The 22,701-nt window shown below is 29.0% G+C and overlaps 2 protein-coding genes across 3 annotated transcripts in view; one reads left to right on the top strand and one right to left on the bottom strand.

The window, feature by feature from the left end:
- The window catches only part of LOC132934672 (glycine receptor subunit alpha-4), a 36,881-nt gene extending 28,224 nt beyond the window's left edge, over nt 1-8,657 (top strand). The window contains exons 6-10 of one of the 2 annotated variants that reach the window (XM_061000998.1): nt 1,277-1,359; nt 1,847-1,981; nt 2,979-3,155; nt 3,245-3,447; nt 6,395-8,657. In XM_061000998.1, coding sequence (XP_060856981.1) covers nt 1,277-1,359; nt 1,847-1,981; nt 2,979-3,155; nt 3,245-3,447; nt 6,395-6,574 — 778 coding nt within the window. In that variant the 3' untranslated portion in view covers nt 6,575-8,657. The remainder of the gene's footprint in view (nt 1-1,276; nt 1,360-1,846; nt 1,982-2,978; nt 3,156-3,244; nt 3,448-6,394) is intronic. The other variant, XM_061000999.1, reaches the window with a different exon arrangement.
- A 15-nt stretch (nt 8,658-8,672) lies between these two features.
- Nucleotides 8,673-20,929, bottom strand: LOC132934673 (F-actin-capping protein subunit alpha). The gene is made up of 7 exons (XM_061001000.1): nt 20,084-20,929; nt 13,523-13,586; nt 13,403-13,454; nt 13,142-13,313; nt 12,421-12,599; nt 12,205-12,355; nt 8,673-12,137 (listed from the first exon to the last, which is right to left on the bottom strand). Exons 1-7 carry the CDS (start codon nt 20,123-20,125, stop codon nt 11,934-11,936), a joined length of 864 nt encoding a protein of 287 aa, XP_060856983.1. The 5' UTR covers nt 20,126-20,929; the 3' UTR covers nt 8,673-11,933.
- Between the last annotated feature and the right edge of the window lie 1,772 nt (nt 20,930-22,701).

Consider the following 22,701-nt stretch of genomic DNA (forward strand, 5'->3'; position numbering starts at 1 on the left):
ATTTTTGACTTAGTCAATTTTGGTTTTTGGTATAACATTTAAAAAAAAATACAGTACATACATGCAATTTTCACTGAATATTATATTAACATTTTCTATACACCACAGTTTAAAATATTTATCATGTTTTAAGTTGTTTACGGACAATTTTTTTAGTTTTTTTTCATTAAATGTCAATAAAATGTTATTCATTGGGTTAAAAAGCTTGAAAATGTAATATAAGGCTCCTAATATATTGTTACAATAGCAATTGAAAATATTAAAAATACAGTCACAATTTCTTTTTATAAAGTTTAAACATCAAATTTTGATAAAATGTATCAAATTTAAAATTAAAAAATGATTTTGTAGTTAAAAATGTAAAAAAAATGTATAAAATGTTCAACTTTTATGGTTAATAGGATTGGACATTTAAAACAAGAGTCCTTGTAAGTAGGTTGTTCTGTAACCAAAAAACCTAAAAAAAAAGGTTAAAAGACAGTTTTTTTTTATTCGAATATAGACGAAATTACATAATAAATAACCAAGAATAAGGATTTTAGTTATTTTGTTGTAAATTTATAATATTAATTCAACTTACCGGCCATTGTATTAATAGGTAATAAGTAATAACAATATAAATATAATATAAAATATCCAGACTGACAAACCATCCCCGCTCAGAATCTTTTTTCGTATACGATGATATTATATCATTGAATTCAAATTTAACCATCCATTAGAGTCCTCCACTTATAACCTACTGTACAGCAGAACAACATCTAATTACCTGCTTTTTATTACTAGGTTTTTTTTAAATACTGGGAATTATAATTTTTACTTCTTATAAGTACCAACTAGATCAACTATTTGCTATCAAAAACTACCTTTGAAAGTTTAAGACAAATCGTAGTAATTTGTTTACTATAATATAGTAAGTCGTGTATACAGACAAAAAAAACACATGGGTATAGGTAAATCAATACATTCTAAAAAAAATGATCTACTAAATAATTTACAGTGAAAAGTGGGTGTTCTCATTTTAATAAATTTATAGTTAAATGAAAAAATTGGTATGAGGTGAATCACCTTGTACAATGTCATTTTTTCTCGTAGTTTACTGAACGGCGTATCCCTAACGAATTGCGGTATACTCAGTTGTTAAATTAACAATAATTGTAGCCGACAGTCGACACGTTGCTCTTATTTCGTCTATAACCTAACCCGTGTCGGTATATTCGTATATGACCTATATAATTTATACTAATCCAATCACGATTTTTTTCCCCGCCACTAGATTGACGTTGGTATTATCGTGTGCGATGAAATTTGAATCGTATCCACATGACACACAAATATGTTCAATGATGATCGAAAGCCGTGAGTGACAAATAATACTAAATAATAAAATAATATACCTTCAGGTACGAGTATATATTATAGTCATATAGGTGCGGTGACCTACCTACTAAGTATTATTTAACTGTGGACACATATACCTATATTTGTTAACGCATCTATAATTTTCCTATAAATTTGTAACTGATAAATAAATGCATTTAAGTTTTATTTTACTATTTGTTAGTTAAATATAACAGCACCAATGGACTTATAAGTTATAGGTCACACACCCATTAATATAACACCTTTAAGAAAATATGCTGGTCCTAGCTCGTTATTTTGATGGTACTTACCTATATTCTATACTCTATAGTATATTAACGATAGTATATTATATTATTGTGTTTATTAATTAAATAAGTAATCTGATTTCCTCGTTACCTATACACCTATATCATTTATGCAGTAATATGCACTAACTATTATAAATATACTTGTTATATTGTACTAATATTTAACTTTTCAGTGTCTCACACAACTCACGATTTGGTTTTTATATGGAATATGACAGATCCATTAGTGGTAAATCCAGATATCGAATTACCTCAACTCGATATATCAAACAATATAACTACCGATTGCACAATAGAATACTCAACAGGTGTGAACAATACCTATAATACTATTAATTAATATGTGAATAATACACGCGTTGAACACTGTGCAAACTAAAAGGCCCCGGAACAACCGGGGATCATCGAGGAAAACTACCTGTAGCCGCTCAAAATTGTTTTATATATACATATTAACATATTTTTGTATAGACAACTATTTTCATCGGACTAATATCGTGACTGCAATACCTAGGAACCCGGCTCGTAACAATAACATTGTTTTCGAAATTATGTTTTGATACCATTTAAATTGATAGTAATTTTTTCTACAAGTTTAGTTATACATCTCAGTTTGATAAGTTTTTCCCACTAAAATTACAGTTTTTGCGATACCGCGTATTTATTATTATATATATCGTAGATAATATCTAGATAGGTATCTACAACATTTGTATTTAAACAAGAAATACCTCAATTCTTACAACATCTCGTATCTTCATCGTTTTCCTGATTTCCTCTCTAATATTACCTCTTACCTATGCACAGTTAAAAAAATAATTATTATAGGAAGGTAATCAAAATTTAAATTGTATCGTTTTTAAACAATATTAGGTAAGCTCCTGCTGCTTTTATCATTCTGAGAAACAGAATTGGATATAATAATTTCACTGAAAGAAATTAAATAGTTTTTACTTTTTTGTCTCTTCCCGAACATTTGTTGTTACGTGGTATTATAGTTACAGTCGCGTAATGCAATAAGTGCATAATAATATAGGTAACACATTTCATCATTATATAGTCATATGGATTACATAAATTAACTAGGTACCTATATATAAATTGCCATCAAAATGAACTATAAAATATTAAATATAGAATTTTCTGGTAAATAAAGAATATACTATACGTATAACTGGTATTTATTTTTTATCAATTCGAGTATTGGGAGAATGCTATTAAAACTAAAATAATAATTTAGATAATAACCTGGATTGCGCGATTCAATACATTAGGTAGGTACCTAATATTGTTTATAATTTATAGGGAATTTCACATGTTTGGCCGTGATGTTCAATTTACGAAGACGCTTAGGGTATCATTTATTCCACACGTACATCCCATCGGCGCTCATCGTTGTCATGTCATGGATTTCGTTTTGGATAAAACCCGAGGCCATACCAGCTAGAGTGACGTTGGGCGTGACTTCGCTATTGACGCTCGGTAACGCGAAAATCGATCAAATATATTAATAAGTCATATTAATCGTAAAAGCATTTAATTTTTAAAAAAAAACAATCATTTTCACGCAGCCACTCAAAACACTCAGTCACAACAGTCCCTGCCACCTGTATCCTATGTGAAAGCCATCGACATATGGATGTCTTCGTGTTCGATTTTCGTTTTTCTATCCTTAATGGAATTCGCCGTCGTCAATAACTACATGGGACCGGTGGCGACCAAAGTGATGAAAGGATACTCAGAAGAAGACATCCGAGGAGGCGACGATTTCAAGGTATAATACTATATACTGTACACAAATCGAAGTTATAGACTAGAACGAAAAACACATTAAAAATTATAATCATGAGTCATGACTGAATTACCCTTGCTCACAGAAATCAACAGTCAGCTGTTTCAAAATGTGTATAATTACCTACGTTCTACATATAAAAAAAATTTATTTACGAGTCAGTAAACGTAATAATTATTTAAATATATTTAATATTACTAAGGTGCTTTCCACTTCCACAGTGTTCGTATAAAATATGTGGTTAACTGGTGAGTCGTTACCTACCATAATAAATAATAAATAATAATATAGGTACTAAATAGTTGTAAAAATTCCACTACTTATAATCTACTTTAGGTACAAGGGATTGGAACCTTTTGAATTTATTGGTATCGGTTCCGGTACTGGTTCTCTAAAAATAAAATAACTGTTCCGGTTCGGTTCTGGAAAAAAAAAAATAAAGGTATCGGTTTCAAATAATTTCGGTACCGGTTCCAGATAATATAGGTAGGTACCAAAAAGTATAATCATTTTAAATACCTATCTGGAATTCTGGTTTAATTAATAGTATGAGAAATATTAAAAAACTCATATGATCATACATAGTTTATACACAAAACAGTAATACCATTAAATGATGATAAAATAATTTTATTTTTGAACCTAAAGCACCTATTTAATTTAAAAATTCCAGTTCGGTTCCGGTAATCTATTTATTAAAATAATGGTTTCGTTTCCGGTTTTTAATATTTTAAAGGTTCCGGTTCCAGAACCGATTCTTTTATAGGTTCGATACCAGTTCCTGGTAGTTACCCGTTACCATGCGGTTTGACGTCCGTTGGCTATTATAGGTAACCGTTGGAAATACTTTTCGATTTTTTTTTTTTTAATAAAAATAAAACTAACCCCAATTGCGGACCAGTATAACCATACCACAGTGTACGCGGTTTCGGTGGAGAATGCACCTACCTTAAAGGGGCGTGCTCGGAAATTTTAAATTGGGTGGCTAAGGAGAGGTAGATCTGGATGGGGCTTTTTATAATTGTATTCTCTTAAACATAAAAATATTAAATAGAAACATGGTCCCCTCCAGGCTTTAAAATATATTAGGTATGTATACGAAATGTATAACCCTCAAGGCGTATTATTAATATAATATACGCTTACAATAAAGTATTTTAAGCCCTCTTCCAAATAAAAGGTTATACTTGATTATAAAATTAAAACAAATCCCTCCCCTAAAAAAACGCCTGTCTATATGGACTTGAATAATTGTTATAATGTTCTTATACACTTCAAGGGTGATTTCATAAATCCGTATTTCAGTATTCACTATCCGCTAGCGGTTCGAGGCGGTCGTATATAAAGGCGGGTATCCACTAGACCAGTGGTGGTCTACTGGTCTCCAGCTCAAATTACCAGCGGGCTATATATTTATACATCAAAGGTTCGGAAGAAATACATTGTAGTAACTCTTTTTTTTTTATGTCTATAAAGCTTATAATTTATATATTATGTACAGCGATCTGTGAGTTACGCACACAACATCAGACTAAGTACACTAGGTATACCTACACTTAACACCAATTGTTACAAATCACATAATGCGATTTTTTTTATAAATATTTATATATTTGTAAATATTACAAATTTGTTGAACTATTACGGACCACATCGAAAGAGTTCGAGGGCCGCATGTGACCGCGTGTTTGAGACCATTGCACTAGACGGTACTAACATGGTATACTGTGTGGTAAACTCGGTTTAACATTTCAATACCTAAACCAAATATCAACTATCCGGGATAGGAAGATACGTGCACATGTACGAGAACAGTGCAGAAACCCACCTTAACCAGAGTTCAATTTTAGGCAGTTATATCTGCGCATTTATAAGAACCTGCCCGACCGCGTGCCGCTAAATCGTTCAACCACCTGTATCCAACTTTGATTATTATCGACAATAAATTATGTATATATTTTTATATATTATTAGGTATAAAATTATATTTAATCAAAGTTTTCTAATAATAAATATCACTGTAGGACGCAAGCCCAGATTAAGATAATTTTGGGCCCTGGGCCAAATAGTAATAATATATCCTTTATCTATATATTATGTGTAGAAAACGTAGGTACCACCCGCCAGTGGCCACTAATGTTCGATATCCGTCGTGGACCCGCGGCCATGCCCCCTCCCCTTAATCCGGGCTTGGCAGGATGTCTGGTAAATAATAAGTGGTACCTATATAGCAGTGGTCACCAAATAGCGGCGAACGGACGAACTTTATATCAACTATCAAATAACAATAGGAAACATCTTTATATGTTCAGTTGAACTACGCAAACGGACTGAATGTTCAGTTTGCAAAAACTGACTGTATGTAGTGAAATTATTTCATGGCGAAATGTTATTGTAGTTCAGACCTAAACAAGTTCTAACATACATACTTTAGTTTTACACCAATAATAATTTCAAAAACAGATTTTATTTTGTATTTTTAAGTCAACTTTGAATTCTTTGAGCTCCTTTTTAATATAATAATTAATAAAAAGAAAATGTTTCAAGAAAAAAATTTAAAAGTTTCAATGATAAAATAAATAGTTTCAATTTTTTTTTATAACTCTTGATTCAAAGGATTCAAAATAGACTTTATAGTAAGACTAAATGTTTTCAAAATTACTATCGGAATAAAACGATACGTTGGGACAAATGTAAGTATAATAAGTCTATTTTGCTAAAAAACGGTAGTATGTGGAATCCCAATAAGCTTAATGAATGATTTAAAAAATAAATAAAAAAAAAGTTAACTTTTATACTAAAGTACCTACCTATTGTAGGTACTGCCCAGCTTAAACTTCAACCCCGTGACCTCCCACCCCACCCCTGAGCACGCCCCTACGTACCTATATTTTCAGGCATATTAATAATATTTCGATTTTGATCTTAGGAACTGGACCCGAAAAACCGAAGTCCAATCAGAAGTGTGGCCACCGTAGCCGCGGCACCTCAGTACCCGACTTTCTGCAACGGCCGCGCAATCGCACTTTACATCGACAAGTTCTCACGGTTCTTTTTCCCGTTTTCGTTTTTTATCCTCAACGTCGCCTATTGGACATCGTTTTTGTAAGTAAGGTGCCTAGCCTACGGATTTTTGCCTTGTCCGGCTTAATATGACGTATAATACTCGTCACACGACACATTCTTGTTAAACGACGTCTGCATACATCATCACTCATGTGCATTATTGTCACCGTCAATATACCTAACGACGATGCAAAATGTGTACATTTCACTATTACTGTTACTTCTCGTACGTGTCTTTAAAACCTATAATAGATATTACATTATATACATATAGACGCAATAGAAATGACGCGAAATTGACATTTTTTAGAGGCAACCTAGTTTAATATTCGGTTTCTATCCATCTGAAAACCCTGATAAATGCATTATTAATTTACTGCCATATTTTTTAATTAAGTACGAGTATAATTACTAAATTACTAGTTAACACTAAATTAGCCCCCATCCCACCCAGCTATCGACCCTTACAAAACTCGGAGTCTACTTTCGGCCCCTTCGCCACGACTCTATTAAATAGGTGGACCTTCCCCTACCTACCTAAAACTATGCTCTACTAATGAAATGAAATTTTTATTTTTTTTTTAGTAAAACATATCAATATTATATTAAGTTGCTGTAATAATATATTATTGTGTAATTGATTGATATATTATCATTTGCCTATACCTATATTATATACGTTTGTTAAATGATTTATAATTTTGTGTGATTGAGTTTTAGGTATATATATATTATATAGCCGTATAGGAAAGCGTGCGTTTTTAAGTTAAATAATATTATTTTCCATTGATATTGATGAGTACAAATCGATATACAGTATAGGTTAATCGTTTATAACGGCATTGAAAAGCCCGGATATAATGTGCTCGATTTATCTGAGAAATCGTAGGTAACATCAACTAATAATTCATACAAACATAGATAGAGCTCGGAAGTTATAAAATATATTAAAATCGACAAAATACGTAGATGAAAAATCTTGAATACCTAACCAAAAAAATTATTTAAAACATGTTAATTATTAATAGGTACCTATTATTAATAATACCTCTGTATCAGTATTAAATTATATAGAAAATAACAACTATACATAATAATATGTAAGTATTAAAGAAATATGGTGGAAAACTGATTGGACAAAATGAATAATACGAGCATAATAGTACCAGAATACCAGGTAATCCATTAAAACACTCATCAGTCATCATTATTTCAGAAAACATTAACGTTTTTAAAAATTTTAGTTTTACATAATTTTAAGTCGTTACAATAGATGTTATTATTTTTTATTGTTGTAATTTTTTAAGTTCATAACTCATTAAAATCACATCATTCTTTTTTAATTTTATATTCCTAAGCAGAATATTATTTGGAGTATTTTGATCTATAAAAATCAAATTTCAGAAAAGTAGTTTATTAGTTAAGTGTTTAAAGCTTAGATGAGCAGAGTATTGGACCACTTGGGGTATCATTAGTACTTTAAATACTTATAAATCATAAGCTATTCATCTAAAATTTAATTTGTATGTATTGATGTACTACATACCTACTCTGAAAAATATTCAGATTTAGAATAAGAAATTGAAAAACGTTGTCAATAAAACAATAGTAAAGAAAATATTTTTCTTTTAGAAAAATGTTCCTATTTAACAACTTATAAAATAAAACAAATAATTTTGATCAATTTAAAAAATGGATTTCTACTGTGACCATAAGATTTCATTGTGCTAACCAGTGTCGTAATAAACGGTTTCTTTTTTAAAATTGTTTTGTACTTTAAAATGTACCTATGGGCTATAGTAAACGTGTGTTTACAAAACACTATGGTAAACGATTATCATTTCTAACTCATCTTTACTCTAATATTTTTTATTGTTATGTAACTAGAATAATATAATAATTAATAATAATATTAATGTATTCATCATTCTATATTAAGTAACTACTATTTTAATAAAGAACGTATGGATGATTAATAATGTAGTGAAAGTATATTGTAACATTTATTAATTAAAATTGTGTACACAAATGAAACAATTATTTAATGATAATAAATTTCTTACTTAAGTAATAAATCCAGTTTTTAATATTTAACTCCTCTGTGTAAGCATAATATTATAAATACTATATAAATAGTAAGCGGGGTTCTGTACTTTATATTGTATATTAATTTAATATTATTTGGTATAGTATTATATAAACACAATACACGGTAAACAATGATAGGTACATGGGTAAATCCATGACAAAATAGATAGGTATGTCAGCAACAATACGAGAGGTAATCCGGTTAGCGCATCCCACCCTTCCCAACCATAGTCGTAGTTCGCCTCATTCCATTGGCCGTTAAATTACCCGACCAACATACAGCGGCGAAGCAGCTAATAGACGGGGTGTGGAGTGGTCGGCAAACACAATGCGTATCAAAAAGTAACTGACATACCTATTTATTTTTTCATAGGTAAATCAGTATTAGCAGGCCCAGCTCAAGCATCGATACATATGTACAGGCAGCTAGACAAACCAAGATGTCGCCACCTTGTTCTCCGATATTTTTTATACTATTATATTCTCTCAAAATGGTTTTTCAAATTCAGTGAGTTGTCATTGCGTTACATTTATAACAATAAAACCTCATACCTCTACATTCCACTGAGATATTATCAGCTATGGTGAACAAAGTGATACTTAGTCATTTGTACAGTTTTGTCCATAAAATAATATGCAAAATGTTAATATATTTACAATAAAAACTATTAACAATAGATATTTTGATAGTTTGTGCCTTTTAGTTAGATTGCTACAAAGAATACAAATTATTTCTTGACAATCCATAAATGATCCATGTTGACATATTTTTGGAATAACCAATAGTCAGAATTATAATAGAGTAATGTAATAAAATGTAAAAGAAGATGATAAATGTTGGTATTAAGTTTACACAGCTATAATTAATTATTTTTGTATAAATTAATGTGTGTTTGTCTATAAATTATTTCAATAAACAAATACCTATGTTTATATTATTATATGGAGTCATGGGTATAGATTAACTTTAAATTTGTATAATGTTATATCTCTTGGTTTGTAAGACCATTGCATTAAATATATATAACAACCTCCCAGCCACCCATATTTTGAACAATTGATAAGCTTCAATACAAAAGGGTAGAAACTATGATAAATATTATTCAATATAATAATATATTGAATTTAGCTAACTATAAATTCCAAATGATCTGTACAACTTTTAAACACCAGAAGTTAAAAGTTGAAGCTGTATGAATATCAAACATCAGGACGGAAAAATTTAGCAAACATAAATTGTCGTAGCTTTGAATATAATATATAATTTTCCTCTTTGAATAACATTATTTTAAAAATTAAACAAGAAAGTCATATTATAAGAACATTCCTGTTTAGTAATTAAATTAAATTAAAATAATAATAATTAAATAAAAATAATAATAATAATAATAATAATAATAATAATAAATAAATAATAAAATATTAATGATAAAAGTAATAATAATATAATCATTTAATAATAGTTAATAATTGACATAACGGATAATGACGAAAAATTTGTTTTTGTGAGCATGAAATATATAAAACCAAAATAAATTTAAATATATTGGTATACAATTATAATGACCTATGATAATTCACTAGATTTTAATACAAGCCGCGATAGATATTTTATTTTATTGAAATACATAATATACATTATATTTTATATTTTTAACTAAATATTGCACGTTTCTATGCATTTTTCTTAATTACAAAAACAAATTTATTAGAAAAAAATCTACCATGAACCAAAAACAAAGTTTTGTTAACGGCATTCATTACAATTATACAACATTTAAATCACATAACCTTCACCAAAATTGTTTTTCCTAATTAATATAGCAATATATTGTACAGTTTTACTCAAGTTTAGACAAGCATATTATACACATATATTTAAATATGTATTATGTATGTATATATGTATATATATATATGTGTGTTTGTAAATATGTTAATATATAGTATTATGTAATTAGTTAACAGAAAATGCTTTTGTGTACTTAAAATATTTGACTTTACAAATACATATCTGTACATACAAAAAAAGTATAATAGTGGTAAGAATTATCTAGTTTTTCATTTCATTAATATCCATAACATCAATATTGTTTTTCTAGAAAACAGTCAACAACGTTTGAAATTTATGTAAAAACATAAATTTTTGATAATAAATTTACAATATCATAATAATGTTAACAAGTTTAATTTAGGTTTTTTTTCGAAAAATAATAATTAATAACATACTAAATGTATGAAAGAAAACTGTAATACTTAAAGGGTAACATTAACAAATGCAGCAATATATATATATTTCTTTATAAGCAGAACAGTAATTGAAGATAATTCAGGAATAAGAACTTTAAGGATATGAATACATAACTTTTGAAACAAAATTATAAATCCAATAATGGTACAGATTTTAAATTATGTAAGTAATTACATTTAAACTTATACTAAAATAACTTTAATAACTTTATAAGGTAAAATTTAGAATCAATACTTAAAATATTGAACTCAAAATATGCATTCATAGGTATCAAGAAAAAAAATATAATAGATCATAATTAAAATTTTCATAACAGATAATTACTTTTGACTATATTTTATAGTTTAAGTTTTTACACTATAATTTGTGCTTCGAATCTATTAGATACATTATTGGCTTTCGGTTATTATTTCTTACTGAATAAAATATTAATTGTAAATAAAAAAAATAATGATACATTTTGATTAAAATTGATAAATTATTACATAACAAATAGTTATAAAACATATAGTTAATGAAATTGACCTAATTTTACATTCATTAACATTTGCAATATTATAAAATATGGATTTTTATTTTTTAAGTTTAAAAACTGAAGGTATATACTTTATTTTATGTTTTAAAATCCAAAAAGTAATAAAATACGCTTGGAACTTTTAACTTTAGCAGAAAATGTATTAATCTAAAAATGAATATATTTGTTTACTTTCCAAATCTAAGCTTAATTTCATAATAAAGTTTTGTTTACACTCAACAAAATTATTAATAAATAAAAATTAAAAATACAAAAATAAAAATTATACCTCAATAAATTTACAAATAAAAGGAAAACTATATTGAATACTAAGCGAGCAATTTCACACTTTGTTTTGTACAATTTTTTCCTAACACCTTGGTTTAAAGGTTCAATTTTTTTCTAACTCATTGGTGGAAAGATATAATTAATAAAACAAATTATGATTCTTTTCTCATAATATTTAAATATTTCAGCAAGCGTAAGGACTTACCAATTAAGTCTTTTGCATCATGAAAATAAAACAATGACTATTAATTGTTTGATTGGTCATTGAGTTTTAAACTCTTTAGCAATGCTATAAGAAACAATTTTATTCCAATCAATTTTTGTTCTAGTGACTGGCAACTGGCGACGGAGTGCCTTAAAAGTTGTTTCTGACATAGTTTGATAATTTTCTGTAATAGCTATCTGGTACTCATTTTCAGCATCTTCTGCTATTTTCAAAACTTCTTTAACAGCTAACTCTTCAGTCTTAATTAAATAATATAATGTTAAAACGATATATTAAATATTATGGGTATAAATAATTAAATCTTACTGTTAATGCAATTGATTCCTTTATTTCTTTAGATGCTACAAGTTGAACATTACCATTTTCATAATAATGAACATGAATTCGTAAGAATCCAAAAACATCTATATTAGTTGGTCCAACAGTGAGAGTCCACTGAGACCTCCAACGACCATTCCTTTTAACCCGATAAAAAAATATATATAAATAATTTATTGCTTTAATCATATTAAATTAACAAACCAAAAATTTTTTGCTTGGAATTCATGATCCTCAATGCAAGCTGTTATAACAGTGGAAGAACCTTCTTGTTTTGCAAATACACTGCATGTACCATGCTTATAATGTAATGACGTATATGAAGTAAATTCTGTTTCAAATACTGAACGCCAAGCTTCTGTCTCTGAATCTGGCTCCCAATTCTGTAATTTAATTTAATTTAAATCTTTTCTTTAAAGTTGTTTAACATGTTGTTAAATATCAACACTGAATCAAGCAAATGGAAATATATATTTAATTTTATAACAATACTATATAACACTGACCATAGGCGCAAATAGCGTTTGGGATTTGGGGGGCTAAAGCTTTACTATGATAATATTGAATAAGCTTAAAACAAAAGCGCCTATGACACTGACTAATCAACATTTAAGTTGTTTCTAATATTTATATATTTATTTATATCTTAAGAATACTGCACTTATTGAAATTTTATGTACGATCTTATATTTTTAAATATTGAATTAGAAAAACATCACTTTTATTGTTAGATTACAGTTGTTTTTTTTAAAAGATTCTTTTAAAAAGTAAATAATAGTTGCCCAATTCTATAGACAAGAAAAAAACATAAACAAATTTAATTAACAATACAATATTTATAAGATCACAATTTTAAAACCACTTTTGATACTTAATTTTAATAACTAGCTACCCAAGTTTAAAATATACAGCTCAATACACTTACCTCATAGTTTGATGGTTCTTTTCTTAAATGATCAAACTTAAATGATTGTTTAGATCTAGGATCATAAAATCTACTAGATCCTAGATCATTAAATTGAGTAATAAGCACCGGATATTCACTGTTTTCTAGCTTAACAGGTAATGTTTGTTCTTTATTGTATAAAGCAAATGCCCTGAAATCAAAATAACATCAAAATATATTCATAATAAAATATCATTCATAGAATCATTTTATCATAAAAATAATTATTTGAGTACTTACCAACACGTTCCTTCTTTAAGAAGTGCATCATTGTTAACTAAGCCTCGAACATCTAAAATTTAAAAAAAAACATCAAAATAAATGATGAGCAAAAATAAAATATTAACTTAAATATTTTACCATTGAATACTTCATTAAATTCGCCAGGAGGTGAATGCAGTATGAAATCCGAAACAATCCTGACCTATAAATAACAATATTTTGTTAATACAAATATACACAAAATAAGGGTTATATACACATAATTATACATAATTTAAAATTTATCACAAATTATAATAGGTACGTGTATTTCTCAATAAACTTGATGATCTATCAGATTAGAAATCTGATGTTTTTCAATGTTCTTTTATCAATTTAAAAAATCATATTCATCCATGATGAAATCTACAAAATAGGGTGTGGTTTACGAGACGATGGCATTGATAAGGTTTATTATGAATAGTAAATTCTTTTTTTAAATTTTAAATTTTATCAATTGAGTTTTACAGTTTTTCCGTTGTCATATTTTTGTATTTTATACCTTTAAACTATTTTCTTCTAAAAGGCAGACTTCAATACACTAAAATAGTTACATGCTCTATAAAATGTAATATATTATGTTCTAGAATATGCCTAATAAAAAGTAATAATATGATTAAAAAATATTAACATAATATGATGTGCTAAAACATTAAAATATGCAACAATTAACAAAGTACCAAAATAAACACTAAAATATTAAATTAAATAAATATTTCTGCACTCAAATATAAATTTAACCAGGTATAAATGATTTAAATAAAAAATAGGTACACCAAAAGTGCTTAGTATCTAATGGAATTTATATACAATTTTAAGTTACCCAAAAACATAAATATTAAGAGCAGGTTGCATTAGTCTGTAAATTTGTTACCGGCCCTGACATTTATTCATTCGATAAAGTTAATGATTGTGTTAGACTATGCTAGTGTTGCACAAAGAAATATTGAATTATTGATAACCGTGATTACCAAATAAATTAAACCGCCATTAACATTAATAATATCAATGATATTTCATCGATCTGTAAGTTACTGAACCAAAATCCGGGTAAGGTCTGGTATTCGATAATTTATAGAACCATTAACACTATCGGGCGTTCAAGCAACACCCAGCTTTATTTACAGAATCGTTAACGGTCCAATAACATTTCGGTAAGTCGCTACAGGACTTTTTTGCATCCCACCCTAAATATATTAACATTTTTAAATATTTCATGTAGGTATCTTCATTGGACTTTGGATTTTTGTATTAAAATTTAAATAATCCCAAAATATTCTCTTATTTTATTATTGATTGTTAAGGTCATATTTATATGCCTCTAAAGTGCTAACAACCCTAAATATGCAACAAAATTCCAAAACATGAACTAAAATAACAAAAATGTGCTTTGAAAGGAAAAAGTAGTTCAAAATATAAAAATATAATATGCAACATAAAAAATTTACCTATGTATTCTAAAGTTTACAAAATAAATTTCTATTCAACTTTACAACTTCTATTGATAAAGAAAAATAATATCTGCACTTTAGGCTGAGAACACACTGTCCTATTACTATGTGGTTTCTCACAGAATTATAACCGCAGCGATAGAAATCATCCAGTTGTCCGGTTCGATCAAAATACAAGGTTTTAAATTAGATAGACCACACTGTCCTAATAAAACCACTGCGGCCGTATAAAACCGCAGCACGTTGGTTTATTGCCTTTGCGGCTGTAACCAGACACACTGTTTACTGTTTATTTTTTCAATTGGTAACCACTATATTTTTTGATGGATTCTGGTTAAGCTTATTTTCTGAACATTTTTTTGACAGTCAATTGATCAATTTTGGTTCACTAGGTTATTAACTATGGTTTAGTATATTATGCATTAATACTTTTAACTGAAATACCTAATTTACAAGAGCTAAATAATTTTTTCTTATGACTACCTTTTTATATATTTAAATAGTTAAATCGGTAATCTAAAATGCTCAAAAAAAAAAAAAAAATACAAACAAACAAACAAACAAAATTGTTGACAAACATAGTTGATTATTTATAGTAATTTTTCGTAATAACAATTTTATTTTATAATTATTAATAATAATTAACCTATTATACCTACCTAGTTAAATAATTTTTTTTTTTGAAAACTGTATTGGACGCGTAAAATAATTTATTTTGGGGATAAAGATGAGCCCCCAAAATCAATGTGCCCTGGGACCGTGCTCCCCCTTAATCCGGGCTTGGGTAGCATAGGCCCAGGGAAGGCAGCTAAGAACTTCTGCTGCAGCAAATTTTTTACCGTATTTAATTTTTAACATTACATTGTTTTTTTTTTTAAATTAAGACAAATTTTGTCTTTTTTTTTTTGATTAGCACTATATTTTCTAATGTCTTAATAGCAGGAATCTTCTAGATCCTTTTGGAAATATATTAAAGACTTAAATCAAAAACCAGTCATTCCCTTGTCAGTAAAACTTGAACATGAAATGTCTTCTCACCCAATTGAATCGGCCAACTTATTCACTAAACACTTCTCATCTGTCTTTAGTCAAACATTAACTCCTAATCTTTAGACTTTACAACCTAATTTACCATATGGCCTGCCTTCTTCCTCTACTTTCACTCCCAATGATGTGCTTTCTGCGCTCGAAAACCTAGAAAACAGATTCGTCTTGAGCATGTACAAAACAAATTTTTAAATTACGCGGCGTTTAAATTTGGTATTCATCATATACCTTACAACTATACCAATATAAGACCGGTTTTAAATATTCAAACTTTATCCTCTCGCTGTGATAATGCAGACTTAGAGTTTTTATCTGCCCTATCAAATGGCTTTATTGACGTGTCTGATCTCCTTTCAGCCATACCATTCAGAATCTCTAGCCATTCATCTAGAACCCAGTCTCAATTCTATATTCCAACATATAAAACATCCTACGGACATAACCACATACTACATTCAATGCATAGAGCTGCTAATTTTAGTTTAATTACTTAGGCTACGTCCCTCATATTTAAATTGTCTTCTATCATATCGATAGTATATTATTTTTTTTTTTACCAATAGTTAACTATTGTATGTATTATATAATAATTATAAACTAATTTCTTTAAATATGTTATTTCTAATCATACCATTAATTAGTTTGTACATTTTTGTATCCATGTTAAACTGCTTTTTGGTGTGAATAAACTAATAATAGCATTAAGAGGATATCAAACTTACAATATTGTATAACATACCAAAATTGTGTTCTAACGTTCCAATTTTGTGTTATTAGCTTAAATATTTGAGTGAATTGACCTAGTATAGGTAGAGTATCAAACTTAAAGGTATCAATAGTAGGCATAGTAGACATTTCTGCAGTAGAAGTGAGAATGGTAGGTGTTGGCTGGACGGATTAAACTGTCAATATCTTAACAACTACCTATTTATAGAATTGTTATCAAACCCCCCTCTACTTGATGAAATACATCTTGTTATTAGTTTGTGTACAAATTTTATTCCTGCAAGAAATAACCCTTTTATATATTATAGTTGTTTATTATATGAATGGTTTAATATAAATTAATATTAATAAGGTCAGAATTCTGATAGATAAGGAAAAATATTAAATTATAGATACCTACTATATTTGAGGATAAGTTAGGAAATTTTTTTAGGAAATTATATCTATACTACCTATTTTGTAATTATATAATTATTTTGACCTTGTATTAATTATATTGAATTTAAGGTACTTTAGAGGATTATGAGGGTTTAATCCCATCCAAACCCTTAAACGAATTCCACTACAGTCCTCAGTTTCATGATAAACCTGCGCATGACTATAGTAGCTACAGTGCGTCCAGTGAGAGAATGCAACTGGGCGGCAACTAAAACTCGTCAATTCCTGCGCATTTCTACATGGAGGTGCTTGCCAGCGACTGCCGCATTATGGGAGATATTCCCCTAAAGACATGCGCGAACGAGTTGTGTTCTCTCAATAGACACAGTATATACATATTAGTTGATTAAAAAAAATTAGTGCCTAATTTCTGAGTTCTAAAGCGAAGAACAAGTCATAAAATCTTTTATTAACCCAACCTAACATTATGGTATCTTAAAAACTATGGGTTACCTAACTCATTTAAAGTTAAAATAGGTATACCTTATATTATTATCTATTATATTCATTTATTTATCATAATATAATATTTTATTTTATCAGTAAGTTTATAACATAATATATGTTAAATTAGTTTTACATTTTAAAAAAACCTTATATTATTTTATATTACAATTTAAAGTTTTATTGTATTATAATTATAATTGAGCATCTAATTGTTTAGTCTAAAACAAAACAAAAAATATGACTAAAAACATAGGTAATGAAAAAAAATGTAAATATTTATCTTCAGTTAATTATTAGTAAGTAGGTATGTAATTATTATTACTATTATTTTTTATTAATGATTAATGACTAATGAGTAAACAATACCTACCTACAACTATTACATTATTAACAATACAGCTATAACTTTTAATTTTAAAATTTAAATAATAGACTGAATAATCATAATACACAAACATACATACATGGGTATTTCCTCTGATAATTACTATTAAATGGTACCTGCCTATTTACAATGTGTAACTCTTATACACATTTTTAAAATCTCAGGGAAAATGTAAAATAATGTTAAACATTTAAAATATTATTTACAACATTACCTTTACCTTAATAAATAAATGAGAATAATATTTATTTTGAATTAAAGTATTAATTTTTATTAGGTAGGTACTTATAACTACCTATACAGTGTAACAGGAAGACCTGACAAATTAAATTACTTTTACATTAAACTTTAAATCAATATTACATGAGAATAATCAGTTAGGCCCAGTAATATTATCTTGAGAAATAAATGAAAAAGAAAAAAATGTATGCATATTGATTGTATTGTGTATAATACCTATAACATTTTTATTTTTTTAATACTGAAAATAAAAAATTTTGAAGTAAGACTCATTAATTTGAAAAGTAATAACTTTGTAAAAAAATATTTAGATTTCACCAAGTACCTACTTAAAAATTATCATGAAACATTTTTCAAAAGTTGATACTTTTTGAATTAAAAATGTTTTTTTACGACTGGATCAATTTTACTTAACAAAAATAATGAGATTCTAAAAAATTGAAAAAAAAATGAATTACAATAATTAAATAAATGTTTTTACAAATAAAATTTTTTCTAAAAACCAGATTTACAAATTGGCCATTTTAAATTTTCAAAAAAAATGTAGCTATCACATTTAAATAATTTAAGATCAGTATTAAAAAATTAAAATGAAAAATGTTATCTTATATGTGTAACGCAAGCATCTGTAAATTATATGAAAAAAAATAATTAAAAGATTGAAAAGAACAAGAGTTAATTTATTTGTCAAGTGTTCCTGTTACACTCTGTATAGTTGTTATATAGAATATAGATAGGTAGGTAATTTTAGTTTTTTCCTGATAATCATTTAATTTGCAAATATATAAGTCACAGATATTCTATACTATACTAGATAAGGAACTCGTGTCATTAAATGAATATCTGTTCGACATTTTCTTGGTTGGAAAATTGACACAGATATGTAAATAATATTATGTGTAATACCATCGACATTTAGGTTTGTTACCTACTCAAATAGTTTACAATTAAATATACACATGGACACTTTTTTAATCCAAAACATGGCGAATAGTTCCAATTATTTTGTGTGCGTTTTATTCTGAGTTCCTAATGCATTATTTCAATATAGGAAATACAGAAAATAGTACAAGCTAATTGAGTACCGGGTACAATCAAAAAATATACCAGTTGAGGTCCGCGATTGGAAAAAACCCATACTAATTGATTCCTTGGATTATTTCAAATAAAATAAAAAAATCAGCCGTCTACGTGTACGAAAGTGACTATGTGACATGTTCATATAATTTTTACGACTTTTGTCAGACAAAAATAATAATAATATAATAACATACTATAGGAGTAGGCCAGGAATTTTGGATTTAATTTGAATTATTATCTTATATTTTAAGTGACTGAATTATACATAATACACATATGCATATAGTGTATATTTTTACATATTACACACACATTAATCAAATGTATTGTTCAAAAGAAACATAGCTATACAACAGTATAGCTATGTACCTTAAAAACTACCAAGGGACTCAATTTGTTCGAATAGGTTTTACTAGGACTCTGTTCGTAACCAGCTATAAAAATGTGTGATAGGTGCATGCAGCATATCTATTACAGGCATATCTAAGCAGGTTCGCAGGAGGACAGTCCTTCTATTTAAAATATATTTATAATTATATATTTACTCTTTTTAATTATATCCTAATTAGGTAATGAGACATTAAAATACTCAGGTTACACATTTTGTTGTTACAATTTTGCATTCCCCTCTAATTGTTTCCCTAATTTATATACCTGGTACCTGCATCATGCTATGAATAGAGCAATCTCTGCACACAGGTCATTCACTGTAGACACCACGGTTTTCAGGGACAAACTGTGCTACACAGAACGTACAAGAAACTCTATGGTCTCGTTAACGTCTTCCGGTGTTTCATCACTCATCACAGACCACAGTGTACCTAGTAGCTGAGGGCAAAACGTTACCTTTTCCTGGTCCGAGATGAGTTCCTCTCCTTCCATGGCCATGGCAATCAGTCATCTTAAAATAGGGCGACGGGCGACACACTGTCGTAAAAAATAACGCTGGACACCTCCAACTGATGATGGAAAAACGAAAACGGACAGGAACCGCGACGGTGAGTTGTATAATTGCACAGAGGCGGACGCGAAACAACTACGCGAAATAACCTAATTTCACACGGTTACTACGCTACGGTCACCGGACACCGAGTTTGTTGATCAATTATCGGTTATCACCACTCCGGCGGAAACGATATAAATAATAATAATAATAATAATATAAAGATGATAATGCGACGTTACACGTACGAGCGCGATAAACGTGTGCGTGTGCGTGATAATATTACGTTAGCAATAATAAATTAACGTATAACTCGGGGCACGACAACTGGTAAGTAGTCGTAGTATTACATGAACAAAAACGGTCCTCTATCACTCGCCACTGATAGCGTGAGCAGTCGTCGTCGGTCGGTGCGAACGATAGCGAATGCCTGAATAGCGGTGCGATTGATCACCCGGCGTCGTTGGTGGAATGTGTGGGAGGGGGGGATGGGGGTAAGGAGTCTAACGACGAATTCGGATTTATTATTATTATTATTATTATTATTACACCACGGTGTCCGTACGCGAAGCGATAACGTACGGGACGATCGTACTTTAGACTTACGGAACGCGATACGTCTCTCGCTGACTGTGGCAAACGATCTCGTCGGCGGTAGGTTTTTTCTTCCCACCCCACCCCGCCGTTGGCTGAACGACCGAAATATATAATATAATTGTTGTTGTGGCTGTGCCAACGAAAGGAGTACACGCGCACGCGCACGCAACCGCATTGTTGTTCTGTTATCACGTCATTACGTCATTGTCGTCGTTGCACATCATAGAGTAATACTCTATGTTGCACATCGACTGATGCAGTAACCAGGGCGCCAATTCTTGAAATTGGGCCCCAGGCAGTAGTTGTGGCATAGCTGATATACAGTGGCAACTACAGCTTAGAGCTTGATCTATGGCGAGGGGCAGCCTGCAAGCGCGGTTGCCTGGGGCTGCAGCGATCCGCGCGGGTGCCGAGTGGCAGTAGTGGCCATTAGCGACTTTGTCGTCTCAATGCGCCGGTTGGAAATTAAGCAGATGGGCATGGGACGCGTGAAGGTTGACCGCGAAAAAAAACAACTATTCCGAACCGCGGGGGCACTGAGTCAGACTTATTGTGCGAATGTCCCACAGACATTGTCTGACGACTGACACTCGTGAATCGCAACTGCTCCGACCACGTTCGTCGTATTATTATTACTACACTATTGTTATATTATTTCAAACTGGTTTGTCGGGAAAAAAGTTATTTATTTCTAACATCGTGCAACAATAATAATAATTATTGTGATGACTGTGTGTCACTAACGAATTTTGTGGCTCATCGTGAGTCATTTCACATATTTTGCTGACGTACCTTTATTAAACTATTGTGGGTCAATGAACATTTTTATTGTGTGTACATTATACTATATGCTACTCACGCAGTCACGCGACATAATTTAAAATTAACTATATTATAACTGCATTGCAAAGTGATATACTGAGATATTATAATATTGTGTAAAAATAGTAAATAGGTAGGTAGGGAATATGTAGATGATATTGTATTTATTGTTTTGTCACAATGTCACCTATCAATTTGTATATTTTGGTCGGTGAATCTTAATTCTTATTAACTGTGTTGGATAAGCTGCTACTTAGTACTTATTTAAAAATAATTAAATTACGCTACTTTTTAGTCGTTACATGTAAGCGCCATGTATGGCTTAGCCCTCCCCCCCCCCCCCCCCAAAAAAAAAATAATTTGTTTGAAATTAAAGCCCCCCTAAAAAATAGTAAAATAAGCGATATTGTACTTTAGTATAGATTACATAGGAAATTGTGTAAGGATAATTTTTTTATTATACCTTTTTTTTTGAATAAGTAGGTATATCGTATAATATGTGTAAACTATGTGATATTCATTTTTTTAAGATAACATACCACGATTACTGACCAATACCTAATGCCATATACTCACAATACGGTAATCGGTCATATCCAAGGACAAAATATCCACGGACAAAATATCCAAATTTATCCGTTTTTACGTAAATTAGTAGATTACACTTTACTTTGTAATAAAATTAGCTCAAATATCAAACTATTTAATTATAAAAATATACCTAATATATAATAATAATATAAATATATTATTTAATAAATCACAAAATATACTGCACACATATTAGTCAAATAGTTAAATAATATAAAATAAAATGTAAAACAATTTGTTTTTATGAATACTGTACTATACACACAGTGAAATAAAATAAAATATTAAATAATTTGCTAAAAACCTAACTACCGACACTATTTTCTAAAAATTTAGAAAAACGTTTTAGAAAAATAAATATACACAATATACATCATACATATACATCATTGTAAAATCAATACATTCATTGCTCCGCTCAGAATCTAAAATTTTCTAAATATTAAATTTTAAAATTAGCTCAAAATTATTTAAACCTATATACACTGCATTACTAATAGTAAAATAAATT

Source organism: Metopolophium dirhodum, chromosome 1 (genome assembly GCF_019925205.1).
Source record: "Metopolophium dirhodum isolate CAU chromosome 1, ASM1992520v1, whole genome shotgun sequence".
NCBI classification, from domain to species: Eukaryota; Metazoa; Arthropoda; class Insecta; order Hemiptera; family Aphididae; genus Metopolophium; species Metopolophium dirhodum.

Bases quoted from the DNA above. Each gene is read 5' to 3' on its own strand.
- LOC132934673 (XM_061001000.1), bottom strand. From the start codon at position 20,125: ATGGCCATGGAAGGAGAGGAACTCATCTCGGACCAGGAAAAG. The intron at 12,600-13,141 runs GTAAGTGTATTG...ATTAAATTACAG, and splicing joins AAGAACCATCAAACTATGAG to AATTGGGAGCCAGATTCAGA. The intron at 12,356-12,420 runs GTTTGTTAATTT...TCGGGTTAAAAG, and splicing joins TTCCAAGCAAAAAATTTTTG to GAATGGTCGTTGGAGGTCTC.